General features: G+C 35.3%; 1 protein-coding gene across 2 annotated transcripts in view; it reads left to right on the top strand.

Moving 5' to 3' along the window:
* LOC149064670 (teneurin-m-like) overlaps positions 1–20516 on the top strand; it is a 264163-nt gene extending 243647 nt beyond the window's left edge. For both annotated transcript variants that reach the window (XM_089254773.1, XM_089254774.1), the window contains 7 exons: positions 2015–2323; positions 4628–5973; positions 9877–10136; positions 12304–12499; positions 14113–14468; positions 17269–17572; positions 17681–20516. In XM_089254773.1, coding sequence (XP_089110899.1) covers positions 2015–2323; positions 4628–5973; positions 9877–10136; positions 12304–12499; positions 14113–14468; positions 17269–17546 — 2745 coding nt within the window. In that variant the 3' untranslated portion in view covers positions 17547–17572; positions 17681–20516. The remainder of the gene's footprint in view (positions 1–2014; positions 2324–4627; positions 5974–9876; positions 10137–12303; positions 12500–14112; positions 14469–17268; positions 17573–17680) is intronic.
* The last annotated feature ends 349 nt before the right edge of the window (positions 20517–20865 follow it).

Here is a 20865-nt window from a genome sequence, read left to right on the forward strand (position 1 = left end):
TAACAAAAGATGAACTTATGTAGGTTATCAGATAACCGAGAGGGAAGTTTGTAGAGTATATGTATGTGGGAAAAAGAGAGAAAAGTAAAAAAAAAAACACAACAAAATACTGCATTATCTGCTGGAAAATATCAATCGACTTTCGATACGTGGATATTGGAACAACAAAAAAAAAAGTGCGTACGTATTCGATGTTGTTGAGGTGAGTGTATCTTACCTTTTTTAATGTGTTTTAAGTACACATTAGAAAAAAAAAAACGTGAATTATAAAGTGCATTTTCTTATGTATGTGAATAATTTTTTTTATACTTCAGCACTTACTTTAATGCTTTCTTTTTAAGGCAATATATGTTTTTTTTACAACTAGTTTATTGATTAACGACAATTTATAACGAGTAATCATTCAAGTAATGCCTCTTTTCTCGAGGAAAAAAGCCTTTCTTTATTCTTCTTTTAAAATTGCAAAATGCGATTATTTATTGAACATTTTTTTTTAATGGGCAAGTATGTGAAATTGGCATCTGTGAAATTTCATATGACAAATTATGATTACGGAAAAAATATTTTTTTCTCTCTTTTTTAAATTACTCGAACTTGAAGTTCATTTTAAACCGAATTAGGAATATAAAGTCATTTTTACGTTAAAATTCTCGATTACTGTATGATATAATATACATTAAATTGTTGATGATAAAGAAGCTTAAATAAATCCAAAAAAGGTACAGGATGTCCCATAAATTCGTAAATAGTTTGAAAATTCGTAAAAGTTGATGAAATTGGTATATTTGAATACGGTTTGCGAAAAGTTTTATTTTTTTGAAAGGGTTGGTACAAAAAAAAATCAAATTTTGCTAATCTTGATTTTAAAAAGTCTATAGAGGGCGCGGCGCGAAAGTAAATCACTGGAAATGTGCAGATCAGAGTACTATAATATGCAGGGTGTACGATCAATTGCTCATTTCTGAATTTTCCTGTTACTGACGTTCACAAAATGTTTCTAGAACTAACGAGAGAAGTTATTTAAAAATTAATGAAAGAAGTGAATTGAAAATTTAATGAAAGAAGTGAATTGAAAATTTAATGAAAGAAGTGAATTGAAAATTTAATGAAAGAAGTGAATTGAAAATTTAATGAAAGAAGTGAATTGAAAATTTAATGAAAGAAGTGAATTGAAAATTTAATGAAAGAAGTGAATTGAAAATTTAATGAAAGAAGTGAATTGAAAATTTAATGAAAGAAATAAATCTAAAATTATGCCGCTGGAACGACAAAAAAGTACAATAATAACTACCAAAAGATTTATTTCATTAATTATTACAAGAGTTGTTGGAAGTTGTGGCCGCCGACGTCATTGCGCAGTCCACAACGATGTCAAAACGATTCCTGGAAGCACTCGATCGTGGCAAAAGTAATATGGTACGGACAACGCCTAATCTGCTTTTGGTACATCCGCTGTGCTAAGCACCAATTGCCATCTGCTCGACCGTAAATCAGATGCATATCAGCGTAATCTTCCTTCGTGTAGTCAACCATCACGATACTCATTGAAACAGACAACTAACTGCTACATGGGCTTACTACCGCAATAGCGCTAATTTACGTCCTCCGCAGTATATCCCTGTATACACCCTGTATATCATCACGGGCAATATGGAACCGATTGATCCTATTTACCAATACAAAATGACTATTATGCATAATAACAGCAAATGTGATTTTAGTACTATATATCATGTTTACCAACGACGGTTGAGGATTATGCATAATCACCAGTAAAAGTGATAAATTTAAAGTAATTTGTACAATTTATCAGAATGGTTTTCGATTATACATAATAGACATATTTTCCGTATTTATCGTAACATGTAAGCTGATCCAAGCAGCTGCATGTCAATGATGCACAATCTGCTTTGCCAATTTTCTGTATGGTGGGGTTCTGTATTTATACTCTGGCTTTCAAAATATTGACTGCAAGTGATAAATAGGATTTTCTTTTTTTTCAATTTCCTCACAGCGAAACGGTGACTTGATCTTCAGCGTGGTTTTCGACCGTGAACGGAACTCGGAAGTGATCTACGACCGTCATCAGGTGCCACTTGTCACCGCGACCTACGACATCAACGCCAGGACTGTATTGTGGGAGTCACCGCAGAATATCACCCCTGTCAAAATCCAGTTCGATCAATTCGGTCGACTGACCAAATGGGAGAGAGGAAGAATGAGAAGAAACTACGACTTCGACATACAAGGGAGACTCGTCGCCGTCAAGAGCTCTCAAGGAGATGGAGTCATGTACAAATACGACAAAAAAGTCATCGACATGGTGAGCGAAACTTCATTGCTTTCTTTCTTTTCTTTTCTTTTTTTTTGGACGTCTGGAGTCTATTTTTTGGCACAGGCTCCAGTCTCTTCCTTTCTTTAGACTTGCATGGCCGCTGCTACTTGAGACATCATTTAGAGCGCGGGTTCACAACCTTTTCAGTCCGCGGGCCAAATATGCGGAATTGATATCGCTCTCCAGCTAGATGGGCTGGGGAGGATGTTGCTACTTTTCCAACAGATACCCTTTGCGTTATAGGTTCCGTAAGAAATATCAACGTGGGTAAATCTGTTTGGTAGTTCAAGTTTAAGCCAGAAACTGGTATACATACGGTTACCATGTGTCCCGTATTACGGGATGTTCACTTATGTTTGTCATTCTTACTCTTCTATAAAATGTCCCGTTTACTCCCGTATTTTCGTCGAAGCTAACTTGCATTTTTTTCTTTACCAAAGTCAAGGATTACATTTTAATTATTTACAACTTCTTTTATAGTAGCTTCTTATTTAATGCAATTTCTGTTGTTTTTTTTAAATTTTCATGAGATTTGGCATCTTTAGTTACCCCTGAAAATATTTTGTCTATAATTGGCAACGTATTTTCAACATTTTTTTATTTTTTTTTGCAAAAGTGTATAAAAGTTTCGCTGTCTTTTTCCTACAAGTGTCAACTCTTTTGTCGTTTTTCTGGGGATAGCTGGTGATGTTAAGTACGGATACAGATTTCGAGTATTTTTATGGTCATATTTTAGTGATAACAGTATCGTGTTGTGTGTGTTGATGCTTTTCTACGGAACACCTCCCGCGGACCAGATTGCACCACTTGGTGAACCACATTTGGCCCTTGGGTCGGAGATTGCGCTTCCTTTATTTAGAGAAATAGTTGATGTGAAAATGATAAAAAAAATCACAAATGTTATAAAAATGTGTGCGCGCATGCACAGTTGACGTGATTTCTTTTAGAATTGGACAATTAGTATGCCATCTACCGTCTGTGGGTGTAGAAACCGATATTGTTAACATCTGCAGCTTCCAAATGAGAATGCTTAGATGAAACAAAAGGCCATGTCATGCCGGGCAATTTATATGCTTTAGATTATTGGACTGATGCTGGGTGGGAAATCACTGTGAATACGTGTCCGGGATATCCTTAGTTTAATTTGCTCTCAGTATAACTTTACCCCAGGGGCTGAATAGAAATTATTTCATAAGCGGGATGACTTGATAACGAGTAAGCCTTATTTTCTAATTATGGCGCAGCATGAACCTTAAAAAACTGACACTATAGGCAGAACTAACTGATAGCCCCTAGATCACGGTTGAACTACAGAAAAACCTCCTCCGACGGTCATCTTCGAACAACGGCCGAATTTTGTTGGAACCGAACGCGTCCCATATACTTAACATTACAAGTAACATCCTAACAACGATTTCCGAAATACGGCCACTTTGGAGTAGGGGGAAAAAAAAGTGCGCATTTCGCTATGGGGAAAAATAATTCTCAAGCTGATTTCCAATGGAATTTTTTTCCCCGAATTCTGTGGGTGGGGAAAAATATGTGTATACTTTCTTTTCCTGGGTGTACAAATGCTAGATGGATATATCTTGAACACAGTGGCGATTTAAAAAGGCCCACTTAAGTGATGTATAGTTGTACCTCGGGATACTTAAGTGATGTTTAAATGTACCGCGGGTCAAATAGTTTACAGGTTTTATTATTCAGACATTAATAAGTTTCTCATTATCTAGTGTGTGTGTTTTACGAATTGCGATTTTTTTTTTTGATGGACGATAAGTTCCCACAGATCCTCTAAGAAAGCCTTTACGCCAAATAACTGTAAAACTGAAAGAAATTGACCAAGAAGTGAAGAAAGGACGTATTATTTTACATCACATTTGTCTCTACTGTGTGATTTAAAATAATGGCAAGCCATTGCCAAAGTAGCTCTATACGTACAATGAATTATAGAGAATACGAACTACAGCTAGAATAAGACATTGTGAACAGTGTTCGGAAATGTACATAAACAAGGGCGGGGATACACCATTTGACTTTCGACATTGTCTTGCAGGTTGATAATGATTAAAAAAGATACCATGAATAACCCCGATAACTATAACGATATATTTTTTTTCATTTTATCATACATTGATGTTTTTCACTTGGCGAAAGTGATAACAATACTCCAATGATAACATTATCCGTTATATTAATAAGTGGCGTCTACTGTAATAAGATGTGTATATTTTTGAAAATTGTTTTGTTTTTTGTGTGTATAAAAATAAATATTTATATTTTTATCTTTAGCCTAGTGAAATGATACTGCCGAGTGGGAGCCGGTACGTCCTACAGTACGACACTGCCGGAGGTCTCCATGCTATAATAACTCCTAATGGTCACAAGCATGAACTAGCCATGCAAACTTCTCTTGGTTTCTACAAGTTCCTATATCTTAGTCCAGGCGTGAAGTTTCCTTACGTTTTGCATTTTGACGACAGTGGGCAGATCTTGGCGAAGCTCTATCCGGAAAACCAAGGGCGTGTGATCTACTCCTACGACGAGAGCCGGAGATTAATCACGGTGTTCTGCGGTAGTGAGAAGACGGAATTCACTTATGTTGATCAGAAGACATTGGTCAAATCGTGGGTGAAGAACTTCCCGGGTCTGGAGCTACGTGACGAATATCGGTACCAGGGCACACTTGTCCGCGAAGAGCGCTTCAAGTTCACTTCGAAATCTAGGTTTAGCCACGTGAAATATAAATACAAGTACGAAGGTACATCGACCACTATCGAACTTGAGGTTGGTAATAAAGTGGTCACAGATGCACGGTATAGATACAGTGCTACATCTATGGCGCTGGAGCAAATACAGCAGTTCATCGTTCACAGGCCGAAAGTTAATAATATCTTCATACAAGACGAGCAACGTCAGTTTTCTAAAACCATTGGACATGATTCCTTTGGATTCGTATCATTGCTGGCTGTGACACTATGGAATACGGAAGTCTTCTCGCTGAGTGTTTTCTACAACGATATCGGGAAGGTATACCAGACTCATACCAAACTCGGACCTAAATCCATCACTGAGGTGACGAATTATACGTACACCCCCGATGGATTTCTCAGCGAAGTATCGAGCCCGAAAAGTTCGAGTCGATTTCTTTACGACGCGAACGGTAATCTCAACTCAATATGGAATGGCCAGGAAAGAATAACCATCAAATATGATTCCGGAGACCGACCCGTTTCTTTGAACGATAGAGATGTTTACGAAACCGACGGTAGAGGTTTCGTTGTGACGAGGGGTCGCGAAATGTTCACCTTCAATGCCAAGTCACAGCTTGTGAGTGCCGTGAACCCTGGCAATTACGATGTTAATTACTATTACGACGCAGAGGACCGTCTAATAGCCATGAAGAATTTCAACAACGTCACGCAGTTCTTCTACACGGATAGGAGTTCTAAGAACAAGGTGACCCACGTTCATTACGCGAATTCCAGGGTGACTTATTCTTTGTTTTATGACACCAACAACCACCTGATGTACGTCGAGAACACGGATTCCGAAAAGTTCTTTGTGGCTAGTGATCATTTAGGATCTCCTGTTGCTGTCTTCGATAAAGAGGGAAAGATCGTCAAGAAAATCAACAGGTATGAAGCCTTTTTCTTAAAAAAGGTTATTTATCAGTATTAGCCGCTGCGGTTGTCGAGTAATCATAGTGACGGATTCGCATTGCGAGGACGTGGATTCAAACCCCACCGTCGCCATAGTGGTGGTCGGCTGAAAATGGTTTTCTGTGTCTCCCAACTTCGAGGCGCTAATGCGAGCCGATCTCCCCGTCAAAAAGTCTCGCCACTGAGAGCAACAGGCCTACATACAATTATAGTGCCGGACTCGTGATGCGAGGATCCGGGTTCGAACCCCACAGTGGTGGTCGGCTGAAGTTGGTTTTCTGTGGTTCCCAACTTCAAGGCGCAAATGCGAGCCGATCTCCCCGTTAAAAAGTCTCGCCACAGAGAGCAACAGTCCTACAACGGTAAATCATTCAACCATAACACTTCACTCATAGTTAGTAAAACTGGGGGCAGATGACAGCACTACACATAACAAGCATTACACAGAAACAAACTTTACGTCAGGTTGCACTCCACGTACACGCACATTCCCGCATGTACCGATTCGTTGGGGGGTTCCGCGGGGGGGGGGGGTGTAGCAGTAGTAGGTAGGGGATCCATGATGTTCTTAAGTCAGCCACCTCGTTGGGCAATTTGCCTGTTGTGGCGTTGTATTTGTATTTGTATTTGTATAAAACTTTCAATCATTACACTTCACTCATGGTCAACAAAGTTGATTGCATATGGCAGCATAACACCGATTATTATATTATCACTGAATTTACTTACATTGAAAAGTTTTAAAAACAAATTAACACGTATTTGCATAAAAATATATCAAAAGTGATATAATTTTTTTAATTGAAATTTTTAAAGCAATGCAAAAATTCGAAAGGAATGTGGTTAAAAATCTATTACTAGTCATACCGATAATTTTTATTTTCCGCATTGTTGGGCCTAGTTAAAATCACCGCTCTTACAATTGTAGCCAATTTCCGTACTGGGCCGCACGTAGGCAGGCACGGGCCTGGAATAGCTTGGACCAGCGGTTCTCAACCGGTGCTCCGAGGGGCTCCACGGCCGCTCGAGGAAAATAAAAAAAACAGTAAATTTGAAAAAAAATAATTATCAATATTTTTGAATAATAAAAATAAGTCGGTAACTTCGATGAATAAATAAAAAAAAAGCCTACGGGCTCCGCCATAGAAATTGTATACTGGAAAGGGCTATGTGGGTCAAAAAATGTTGAGAACCGCTGGCTTAGACAGATCACATGCGACTGAGAAACTGGGAATAATCGGGATAAAAACCGGAGTCAAACAAGAACTCACTAAAACCGGAACATCGTGAAAAAAAAATTCAGAAGCTGTTAGTGTCGAATTGTAAGGTGTAAGATACAGGGTGATCAGCGAATAAGCACTTATTACAAAATTAAATATCTCTACAACAAAGATCAATAGAATTATGCGGTAAACGGTACGTTTATTAGCAAAACTGTAAGAATGTTGTACAGAAATTTTGAAAATTTAGTCTTGCAATTTTAGTTTAATCACTGCATTCACCTAAAGTTACTGCATGGGCTACGGCATGCACCAGAGGCATTATCGGCCCCTTCTTCGTGCGAGAAACGAATACTACTGAACGTTACATTACAGTTTTGGAACAATTTGTTAGCACACATGACGCATACCGCAGCCCATGCAGTAACTTTAGGCGAATGCAGTGGTTTCTCTTCACACAAATGAGGATTTTCGGAACCCCAAAATCTCCAGTTTTGTTGTTTTTTTTCTTAAATTTTAAAAAATTAAAAAAAAACAAAATTTTTGAAATTTCTGTACAACATTCTTACAGTTTTGCTAATAAACGTACCGTTTACCGCATAATTCTATTGATGTTTGTTGTAGAGATATTTAATTTTGAAATAAGGGCTTATTCGTTGATCACCCTGTAGATTATACTGTATATTGGCACTGGGTACGGTTTAGTTCAGTGTTCTTCAACCCTCCGGTGATTGTAGATTGCTGTATTTGACTGAAACTTTTCGCGAACCGGTGAAAGAAAAATTTGAACAAAACCTCTTGACCTCTTCTGACTTATTATATTTCATACATTTTTACTTAATTTGGTATAATAGAAACTGCTTTAAGCTGGAATCTTGCGGTCACCTAATGAATATCTTTCTCAGATGGGGAAACGGGGTGTGTCCGATCTTCAAAGGTCACCTAATGAATAATATCAAACGTATCTCGTTAAGATTCTCAAAATAAAATGGTTGTTGGTTTGAAATCGATGCGCTGAACTAAAATGAACAAGATTTTGTTGGATTTAAAATTGGATTTTTTTTTTAAATTCTGCATATCGGTATGAAGTTTATGCGCCAAATATCAACTGATATGGTTATTTTTCATGAGATGACATGAAACATAAAAAATATATGAACCGGTATTTGGGCGCATGGAATTTACACTGGTATGTAACATATAAAACAAATAATATACGATATCACCAGATCAGAATTGAATTTTGGCAGATTCCCAGCCCATAAGGATAGGAAATATGATATCATAACACATTTTGTTCGTTTTCATGTTGCATTCTGATTTAAAATCCACAAGCTGACTCCATTAAAAGAATCATAACCGATAGTTTAGTTATTATTTGATAGATGTACAATATTTTTGTGTTTGATTGCTCTTTCTTTGTTTTTTTCGATATTTTTGTGTAGAAGAGAAATGCGGCATAAATGTAGATGCCTTTGCCTAATAATACTCACAAAAGTCGTCAAAGAATAAGACAAATACCAATAAATACTAAAAAATTCCTAATGCATTTCGACACACTGTCGAAGTGACACACACGAAGCGTGTCGGAATGCATTAGGAATTTTTTAGCATTTCCTTAGCCTTATTTGTTGACGATTTTTTGAATAAATATTTTTGTTACAATTTGTTCAGAATCAATGGCAGAATTTTTTTTTTTTTACAAACACTTTATATGCTGTATAATAGGGCCATATAATTTTTGTTTGGAAAAAAATATATTTTTACCTTTTTATATGCCAATAATGCGTTTTTATTCTAAGATTTTTTTTTCTCTCTGCTTCCATTAATATCAGTAGGATATATATATACATAGAAGTGAGATTTTCAGAACGGCCCAGTTGCAGCATATGAGAGCCTATGATCGCACCAGGCTGCTAAATATTAAGACCGTGAAAATACATCAAAATGTTTTGATTACAGATTTGCATTATGACTGCCAAAAAAACTTTTCTTTGCAATTTCACGCATGTGCAGTGACACTTGCAGTATCGTCGATGCATAAATTGTTCAATTATTTTTGTACGTGCCCGCGTCGGGCATGTGGTAAAAAATGTACACGACCATTCAATTTTTTTTTACCTGCCTTGTTTCTATGTCGGGCAATAAATTTGCCCATCCCTGCATCATACAGCTTCTTATTTTGGAATACTCCCTCTTCCAATGTGCACTGTTATACTCTGAGCGCACAATGTCAGATCTCACTGCAGAGTGGCATCGCTCACATTAAACACTGCATGATACGGTACCACGATTCACCTTTGCAAAATGAGCTGTATATATTTGGTCTGCAGCTTGCAGCATTTTTTTTTTTCATTTGGTGGTCGCACGTAATGCGTGACGAAATTCCTTTTGACACGAAACTTATGCTTTAGTAATTCCTATTTTATTTTTTTCGTTGCAAAGTATTCATAGTATGTATATATAGTACAAAGTATTCATAGTATGTATATATAGTACAAAGTATTCATAGTATGTATATATAGTACAAAGTATTCATAGTATGTATATATAGTACAAAGTATTCATAGTATGTATATATAGTACAAAGTATTCATAGTATGTATATATAGTACAAAGTATTTCACTCATAACTATTTATGTTTTCATCAAACTTCAGATCACCATTTGGTAAAATCCATTCAGACAGCAATCCGTCACTGCTACTACATATTGATTTTCTTGGAGGCATCAGGGACATTCACACGAACCTGGTATTCTTCGAAGGACGTGTCTATGAACCGAACTGCGCTCAGTGGCTGACACCGAAATGGGAATATGTCATGAACTTTCTGGAGGCACCGCACAACATACACCTTTATAGATTCATGAACAACGATCCCGTAACACCGGCTAACAAAAGAGATCATTTGATGATGGGTAAGCAATGAAAAACACCGTATCATGTATATTTCAGCCCACATACACATCATTTATGTACAGAAACTGCTAATAGTAATACATACCAGTAGTAGTAGCAATACATACAATATGAACTACTTGTTAGATACTTATAATATCTTAATGTACAGCGTGTTTCAAAAGTACATTGCAAACTTTTATAATGGGTAGCCTACGTTGCACAAAAACGAATCGAAATCTTATTGTAATGCAGTTTCGAAAATGCTATTGTCACGTGCTAGTGTGTAGAGAGGATGAGTAATGGGACAAGGACACGTAAGGCAATGGACTGCTTTTTGCCGAAAATATGCTTTTGACATGCTCTAAGACAAAGACGTTGCTCAAAAAACGCGATCACGAGAAGCAACACAGGGTAAACAGCGTGTATTCATGGAATCGCTGTCGCATTTTCTAAAACATCCGCCATGTCCGATACTACAAAGATGCATGCTGCAGATATTCATCACTTTCAATAACGTTTTCAAACATAACAGTCCTAACATATGACTCTGTAAAAAGTTACAACTATGTGTTAAATACATTTTTTTAAAATTGGAATACCATGTTAGATATAGTCGCTCGGTGTCTCATTCGTTGCTTCGTATGATATTTTCATATCGGCCTCTGTAGGCTTGCTGATTCAGTTATCTTTCCAGAGGCAGGAACACAAATGACATCCGCGTGATCTGCGAGACTGTTCGTGAATTCATTCACGGTACTGTAATTAGAAAAACATCATCTGAAGTAGCAGGAATTCTGAATTCACGAACATGAAGACCGAGATTTCAAATGCAAAGAGGACGGAGTTGAAAAACTGTGAAAAGGTCGCAGTTTAAAACGTTAAAGAGCACTGGGTTCACAAACGGGAAGAGGGCTGAGTTTATGAACAGGAAGAACGCCGAGTTTACAGACACGAAGAGCACTGAACTTACACACAGAGAGAAGAACACCTGGTTTTTTCTAACCCAGACCACACTGCGTTACGCGAAGGAGATTGAGTTTGCAAATGCGATGAGGACTAATGTGCATACATGTGTGGAACTAACGACTAGTAATGAAAATCTTACAAGACACAAGACGAGTGCCGATTTAACCCGACAACGCACACATGGAAATTCGAACTTGAGAATCGTATCGTCGATGTCGACCAGCCTCGAGTCGTACACTCATGTGGAGCGTACAGACATCTTGCTTGGAGCCTGGTAAACACACACAAATTACTGCTTCTGTGGGTACATGAAATGACTAGCGTATGGTAACCTTTTTGAATGTTCAAAGAACCTTATAGCTGCTGAGATGGGTCGAGACACGGTGGTAAGTTCCCAAAAATGTCCAAGGTGCATCTGCGTACCCTATTTGTTTGCTCTGCTGACAAACCAGTTGCGACAACAGTACCACGAGGTTCTTCCATGGACCCGCTGTCGAGGGGTCGTCTCACGTTTGACTTGCACGTAAACTGCGTGTTGCTTGGCTCGCAATTAAATATCCCGTGACAACTTTACACATTGATGAAGAGTTTAGCAAACCACTCAAGAACAACGTGTAGTACGCATATGTAGACGCACCTTAACAAATTACCAATTAGCCAATCTCGTTGCTTGCCATTGCGTACTCGCGAGCTCAAGAAGTTACACGAGCAGTATGAATCCCCCATAGGGACTAGATACAAGCGTTCGTATCCATCCTGGTCACAATTGTAACCGAATACATTTTCTTTTCCAAAAGCAAGGCCGGAACGAAGACTTTTATATTGTTTTGCCTCCAGAAGCAAACAGATTGCGCCATCCCTACCACTTTAAAATACGATAATTTCCCAACGATGTTTTATGTTCCCACCTAAAATTTGGCGTCCGGGAAGTTGCAACTCTCCCCCTATAGTCCACCCATTTGTCATTTTTCGTTCTGTCTGTACACTAGCACTTGAAGTTAGCATTTGCCTACTTGCATTCTCTATTGATTCGTCTTTGCGCTTTTTACACCTTTTGAAGAGTTTCTCCATTTATATTTGAAACTCTCTGCACCATAGTAGCAAAAGTGAAACATAGAGAGTGAAACCTCCTCGATAAGTTCGTTCATGTGCATTAGAAGTGACATTGAATGACAAAAAAAAAGTAACTCTTTTCTTTTCTTTCTTCGTTTTAACAAGGTTTGCCCCAATGGCTTTCTGTATTCGGGTACAGCATGGATAATTACCTCGTTCCACCAAACTTGTTCGAGAAAGATTTCAAGTGTTCGACTCAATTCATAGAAAGCCTTCCTGTCATATCCGGGTTGAGCTGCTCGGCCGAAGTAGTGATGCGTAATTTCGCACGGCTCAGCAATTCCCCTTTGCCAGAGGTGAAGTGAGTATATAACATGCAACTCTGGGGAACCTTTTATCCATTTTCTCTCTCTGAAATGCTGAGCTGTTCATTTTCTATCTGCATGTGAGTTTCGGAGCGAAATTGAATATGTCTGGGAGAAGATTCTCGGATCAAAATCACATTCATATTCTTCCTCCGGAAACGTCATGTGTATATGAAAAAAGAAAGTTGTTTTGTACAAATATTCTTTCACCTTTTTTTTTTATAAAATGAAACTGATACTTTGAGCCGTGTACACAAGTATGATGTTACATTGTGAGCATGATAAATATTCAGGATTTAAAGTGGTATTGAAAAAACACTTTCCGTGTTATAATTGATAAATTTACCAAAATAATTTTAAAGAATAAAACTAATGGGAATGTTTCAAAAGAAAATTCAGTAAAAGTATTTTAATATATAAAAAACACATGTTTAATTAAAGTGTTTTTAAGTGTTATTTTTTTTAATTTTTTAAAGGGTTCGAAAATAAATTGTTATTTATTCTAGGATGTTTTTGATAAATTGATAATGAAAGTTATAGTTTTAATCATCATTCCATTATGCACAAAAAAGCAAAAGATATTTTTAGAAGTAAAAAATAGCCACATGTTCACGTATGAAAATTATTGAATATTCATCAGAAATATTGATTATTTAAAAATTTTGAATAATTATCTGAATAATTTTGAATAATTATTTGAATAATTTTGAATAATTATCTGAATAATTTTGAATAATTATCTGAATAATTTTGAATAATTATCTGAATAATTTTGAATAATTATCTGAATAATTTTGAATAATTATCTGAATAATTTTGAATAATTATCTGAATAATTTTGAATTTATTATCTAAAAATTTTGAATAATCCTAAAAATACTGAATTTAATCTTAAGAAATATAAATATTGACCGAAACATATGCGAAGTAGAAAAATATTGCATATTCATCCAAATTATTCAATTTAATGAATCATTAGATATTCATAAAACTTACGGAATTTGATAGTTATTGTGTAAAATATAATTTGAATTGAAAAATATTGAATTGGGTAAATAATTTGGTATCAACCAAAATAATTTAATATTCAACCAAAATATCAAAATTGAATATTCATAAAAAATTATTGAATATTCATAAAAATTATTGAATATTCATAAAAATTATTGAATATTCATAAAAATTATTGAATATTCATAAAAATTATTGAATATTCATAAAAATTATTGAATATTCATCAAAATTATTGAATTAGGTAAGTAGTCGAGTAGAATATCCATAAAAAACAATTATTTCTAAAAATATCGATTATTCCTCGAAACATTTTATTATTTCTCGGAAAATTTGATTATTCCTAGAAACATTCGATTGTTGTTTGAAACGGTTGATGAATATCGATTGTGTGTGCGATGATCCATCATTTTGATGGATGAATATTCAATTATCATTTTTTATGGATGTTCAATGATTTTTGATTAAACATAATTGAAAATAATTGAATGTTCATAAAAATTATCGAATTTTTCAGATTAGATATCGGAAGGGAAATTATTTACGAAAGATCTATATCAGCTATATCAGTTGAGTGATATATTTGCTATTTCTACAGGTTCCATCCAGAAATCAAGCCTCAACTCGCCAATTTACCTTCCGTACTCGGCGATGGTCTATTAATGTCAACAACGGAAGGTCGTACGTTCATCCACATCTTGAGCGAGGCAAGTCCAATACTCAGAGACGTCATGACCGAAGTCTTCAACGACACGGAGTTCGTCGACCTGCACTTCTCTTTACACGGACAGGATTCATTCTATCTGGTTCAGAGTGATCAGAAGAGAGTCCAGGAGGATTGGAATCAGTTGCAGAGGCTCGGAACCATGTTCAACGTTACCATGCACGCCGGTGACAGTCACGTCGATTTGAGGCTGCGTAGCCCAGCTTTGTTGCTGAATATACGCTATGGAGGTAAGTGTTACATTACACGCACTCCCCATTATCAAATAAAATGCTTCCGATTTACAGTAAGCAAAATACGAAGAGAGAGAGAGAGAGAGAGGATCTTAAATAACTACAAAAAAAAGATCAAGTCGCCAATTCTCACCATAAGTTGTCAAACTTGTAAAACGTTGCCAAATATTGCTGAAAATTCCTAAGTTTGCAGGGAATTAAGGGCTACTGCACATAACAGTTAATTAAAACGTATTTCACGAAAAATGTTCATGAAGTGTTTTTATATGCGATATCGTTTTTTTGTTATCGCAATGTAATACATGGAAGTCAAACCAGTTTGTGAATTGAGCGCCATTTCTCGTACTGGCCGAAACATGCGGCCAAAGTCCAATTAACCGGCAGGAGATTCTTGGCCGAAATTCGATGTGCTGATGCAAGACGGTCCGTTAGGATCCACGAACATCTGTCACTTCTGGTTTAACGTGTGAATATAATTTTCATTATCGTGATTATTGTAAAGATAATATGCATTACCGTAATTATTGTGAAGGTAATATTGATTATCGTGATTATTGTGAAGATAATATTCATGATCGTGATTATTTTTTAGATAATATTCATTCTTGTGATTATTGCGAAAATAATATTTTGATCTGGTCTACTGCTTTTCGGAAGAAGTCATACTTCTATGTCCTCCGATTTTGGATGATTACTCCATACGATTTCGCGAGCTAGCTGGCTAAAGCTCGAAAACCAGAGAAAATCGAACTTTGGCTGGTGAATTTACAGCGAAATTGTCCAACACGTGACGCCGAGCCAATTTGCAAACTGGTTTACTTCGTGCTTTCGTCGTAACCAATCAAAATTATTTTTATTTCATTCAAGATTAAAGAAAACTGCGTTGTAAATGAGGGAGAAAATGAGCCATTTTTACGATGTACAAATTGGACACACTTTAATGTCAGGGTTGCCATAATTACAGGAAAATATCCAATAACGTTTCGTAAAATACGGGTCATATGGTCACCTTAGTTTGAATGATAGAACGGAATATATGATTGCAGCAGGCTCTCGATAGTCCGTCCCTGCGCTACTCCGACCCGTTCAGTAAACCGGCGTTTTTAGGCCCGTTTTCTTCAAATATATAAAACAAAGGGAAACTTGCCACACCTGCCCTGTATGTTTTTGCACAGAAGTTTGCACTTTTTTAATGGTCTTTTTTCAAATCGACTTTAAATAATTCGGCGATTTCGGTTAATCTGCAGACCCTGGTCGAATATGTGTCGGATTAGCGAGAGTCTACTGCGTTCATATTTTTCGATTATCAAGGAGTTAATAATCCTTCCCAAAAACTTGGTAATATTTCCCTCCAGATTTTACACTCGTCCATCTCAAAAATACATAATAAACGGGGATGATGAAATATAGCTTTCATTCCAATATTTTACATCATTTTTCACTTAAAATCAACAAAATTTTATTTAAAAAAATGTTTTATAGGGAAATGAGGGGAAAAAAAAAACAATGTTCCTTAATGCAGTTTTCTTGTATTATCCCATTATCGAAATTAATGTTTTCATTGAAAATTTTATTATTATTATTATTATATAGAGAGTTAAGCCCCCCCCCCCTATACATGTGGTAACGCATTTCCTTCAAGATATTACCTCTTCAGCGTAAAACCCTTATCGAGAGCCGCGAAATACTTACGGATACTCACGAAGACTGTGAATAGAAAAGAATATTGATTGATTTCATTGCTTGGTTATTCAAAGATTTTACTTTAAAGTAATTGAACTGAGTAATTTTTTTTTTTTCTTGGGGGAATTTCTTTCGATTCCAAAATACCCATGATCCTTTGAAGTATCAATTGGAATATTTTAAAAGCATAGGAAATAGAACTTTTATGTGATATCTTACATTTCCTATTAATCTATGTAGATCATGTACAAAATGTATTTTTAAGCATATTGTTTTTGGGTCTAAATTTTTACAGTTTGGAAAAAACTTATGGCTGTCCAAACAAGTTTTGTAAAACTACATAATTTAACTAAAATATTTTTCTTGCTATTGTAGAAAAAAAAAATCAAACACTTTCCTGTTAGTCTTCAAATATAGATTATTTAAAATTGAAGTTTCCGATTCGTGGTTGCCTGCCGTTAACTATAGATCAAAAAGCAACACAATGAATATATAGGAAAAACATTGGTAGAGCAAATATATATATATATTTCGGGAAGTCATCACTGGGGAATTTTATGTTTTGTTGAAATCTTAACCGAAATCGTACTGCGATTTTGTGTTATCTGGGTAAAAGGTGATAAACGAATAAAGCCCGCTTCCCACGGCGTCCGGAACTAGACGCAGCGTAAGGTAATTAAGGTAAAAGAGTTAATAAAAGTGTTTTTGTTTGACATAAAACCGCAATCATGGGCGGTGTGAAGAAAATCCCGTATTGTTCGGAAATTTCAGCGGAAAACGCTTGGTGGGGAGAAGTCTAACGAATTTCAAGGAATGTCTAACGGATAGCACCGTTGTCGTGACTGCTATCTAGAATATTTTTTTTCAGTAAAGATTGAAAAGACTCCGGCCCACATAACATTCATGACATACTTATAGATTGCTATGAGATTTATACCCATGCGGTGCATTCTATTCTTTTCAGCATCACTAGAACATTTCGAAAGTACGTGCCAGCTTTCTGATCAATAATCAAGGCCATAGATTGCCAACAACTTGATATCGTTGATTAATTTAACATCTATATTTGTGTTAATTCGAAGTTCTTTATCTCGCTATAATTTAATTTTCCCAGGAAATTCTGCTGAGGAAAGGAAAAGACTGGTTAGACATGCTCGTAGAAAAGCGGTAGATGAAGCTTGGCAAATGGAAGCAGATCGAATCCGTAGTGGCCGCAAAACAAGCAAGGAATGGACAGCAGATGAGACAAAAGAACTCCTAGAGAAAGGCACAGTAACGAGCTATTTTGGTACCAGCGTCCACGATACAGATCAATACTTCCAATTGGCTGACGATCCAACGACGGTGGTTTTCAGAAAATTAGTAGCTGGTACGGCATACACGGATGTTTGAAATCCGAACATTCAATAACACTTGAGGTAAAAAAAAAGAATATGCATTTTTTATTGATTTTCAATTTAACCTGTTAAACAGATCTATTATCTTATATCGATATTTTACCGATATTCCTTGTATCGAATTTTTAGGGAAAAAATATCATCGTCATCAAAGAAACATCAACTACATTTCTCCGTCCATCCTTGGCTCACGCTTCTCTGACGCCATCTGCGGATCTGTCCAACGTCTCTCGATCAACAGATCAATCGAGTTCGGTGCGTTAAGAAAACTTCATAAGTTCATCGTATCTCTCTGTATAAGTGTGGATTCATATCGGAAATCACGTCTAGTGAATGGCCTAAAAGAAAATATATTGGATTGGACACAGTGCTGTACCCTGGAGTACGCCCTTTACTTCGTCTTCTTAACCCTTCAACGTGATAACTTTACCATGGAAAATGGTTGATTTTACCTTTAATGAATATAATGATATATACGATTATATTTGTGTATATATACCCAAAGGCAAAAAACAACCTCGAGCTGCAGATCAAATCACCGAATTCTCAATGAACGCACAAATGCGATACCATAATACTATTGTGAACTCTTCGTCCGTCATGGTCCGTGAATTTTTGTAAATAATTATTCGGAAATCGAGTCACCATGTAACTCTGTCGAACATTCACAATCAGCATTTCTCATGCTGCAGTGTGATTCAGACTCGACTTGTTTTTTGATAACAACAGCATATGTAAATGGACCTACGTGCTGATATGATTGTGACTATTTTTCCTTGAAGTATTGCTGTGTCGGAACAAGCGATATTACAAGCTCTGTATGTTCCTCCTGTGAAATAAAAAAAATCTTAATATTCGGCAGTATATACGCTGGCATTGAGAACTTTTTGTAAATTCGTGTTTATTTCATTATAATTATAATTTCTTTTGATAAATGCGTCAATGTCTCTAAGGTGTCAGATTTTATACATTCGACACAAAAAAAATATTCGAATTACCTCAGAGTATTAAATTTTATACCCATTTCGATGTGAAGTCGTATCCTTATAAGTGACATTGCATTGTGGAAGATGTATTTCTCGTATTTGAATTGGAAATAACTATAAATAAAATTCATTACATCTTGTTCGTTTGCATTCAGTGAATATAAATCTTAGTCAATATCTTTGAACGATTTCACCAATTATTCTTAAATGACATCTGGAGAGCCTCATATTCTGATTTTATCGAATATTTCAATGTAAAAATGACAATCAATGAATTTGAAAAATCATTAATTTTGCTGAAAAATTTAAAACAATGTCGTGATAGACGATACAATTTTACGAAGGTATACTAAAACTATTTTAGAAAATTCAAGGGGTGGAGTCAATGGGGATTAAAATATAAAAACACTTGATAAACATAGGCAATTACCTGCTTATGTGGCAGCAATAATGATTTCTTTTTCTATTCTTCTAGAGTTTTTATTATTTTAAGATATGTGAAATAATTTATATTGGAAAAAAAATCTTTCATTTGTAAGAGATGGTAAAGAAACAAAAGAGTTTTATATGCATCCATTCCCGTAGAAATCTCAACGAATAACTTCCATTCGTCGAGAAAAAATCATATATAAAATTCCTTCAAAGAAAATGGAAAAATATAGAAAAGGATTTCCAGAATCATTCAGGATTCTGGAAATCATAGATTTTTTTTTTCACTAAAAACATTCCAGATTAATAAAAAATGAATTAATGGCTCTAAAATAAAAGTATTATGTGGAAAATGACCATCACACAAATATCAAGTAAGCTTTTCCAGGTAAATCCTCTAAAAGGCATCGAAGGTTTCCCTCAGTTTTATACGCAATCTTAGAGCAAATAAAAACTTGATATGGCCTGCCATCAAAAAACATGTCGATTGGATTGAATTGGAAACAAATTCACCTCGAAAAATTTGGATGAAAATTCATAGACGATATTGATAGTTGGAATTCGTGATTTTTGCCAATCGTTTTACATACTGAAATTCCTGAAAAATATGTTTTATTTGTCGTAAAAAATTAAAAGAGTAAAAATACCAATAAAGTATTTCGAGGAATTTATATTCAAATATTTTACGAACAACTTTGGTACAATACGATAAAAGGGGCACATTCTATTAGTTGATTTTTTTTTTGTTTGGAGGAACAATAAAAAATATTTTTTAATTGTTTTTACATTTTTACCAATTGCAAATTTAGTATAGTAAAATCACATCAGCTGGATTTTTCATTTTTTTTAAATTCTAAAACCAGTCTTCTTTCTGAAATCTTTCGTGTGAAGTACCCTCTCTATACTCATATCATGCATCATACAGGGGGGCATCAAGAAGATGGGGGGATTATTATTCTATAATTGAGACACAAAACAATTGACGCAAAAAAGAGTTATCTCTTCTCAGAATATACATTAATTGCACGGTGCGTATGTAGTCTTTGTAAAAAAAATTGCTATTTCTCGTCTTTCCTGAATTGATAAAATTAGAATTTCATATTCTGAATTCGAGATCATTTTCAATTTCTATCTATACGTGAACAAGATGTAATGAACGACCAATGAAAATACTTATGGATGTACATGGTGTTATATGTACTCTGAATGTACACGTTTTTCTTACAAATGCTTACGAGCGAGATACTTATCGTACCTTTTTCGCAAAAAAGAAGAAATAATCTTTTTCATGGTGCGTTTATGAGAAAATTTGTGCTTTTCATTTCTTGCCTTCTTCGTATGAAAGACTGAAACCACAATTTAATGGAATGTGTGCTCAAATTATTTGTGAAAAAAAAATGTGAGCGAGCTTCAGCACTATTTCTTCTCTATATATAAATAATGTATACATACATACACATATATGTATATATGAAAAAAAATATATATATCTATACATTCATGTATGATTCTTCAAGGCTCTAGTTCATACTAGAGCTCGGAGCAACATATTGGAAATTAAAATTTTATAATAAAAAATGTTGTTTGGTAATTTTCTTCCATTTTTATGGTGAATATTTCCTTCATATTGGTAGTACTAAATTATTAAAATAATATATAATTGGATTAACTTTGAGTTTCATTAAAATATATCATTTCAATTTTTCCTGATTAAAAAAAATTCAAATTCATAAGCTAGTTCATTTTTATTATGTTAAAAAAATATAATTAGTTTTATATGAGAACGTATTTAAATTTGTAAAGGAAAATATTAAATAATGAACTTTCAATTAAACTATGTCGATATCTTTATCTCATTAAAATAAGGGGGGGGGGGACTACTGGCTTTAAAAACGTACT

The sequence above is a fragment of the Pholcus phalangioides genome, unplaced genomic scaffold (assembly GCF_987345545.1).
Source record: "Pholcus phalangioides strain wild (caught in Gottingen) unplaced genomic scaffold, Ppha-v1.0 ptg000042l_1, whole genome shotgun sequence".
NCBI classification, from domain to species: domain Eukaryota; kingdom Metazoa; phylum Arthropoda; class Arachnida; order Araneae; family Pholcidae; genus Pholcus; species Pholcus phalangioides.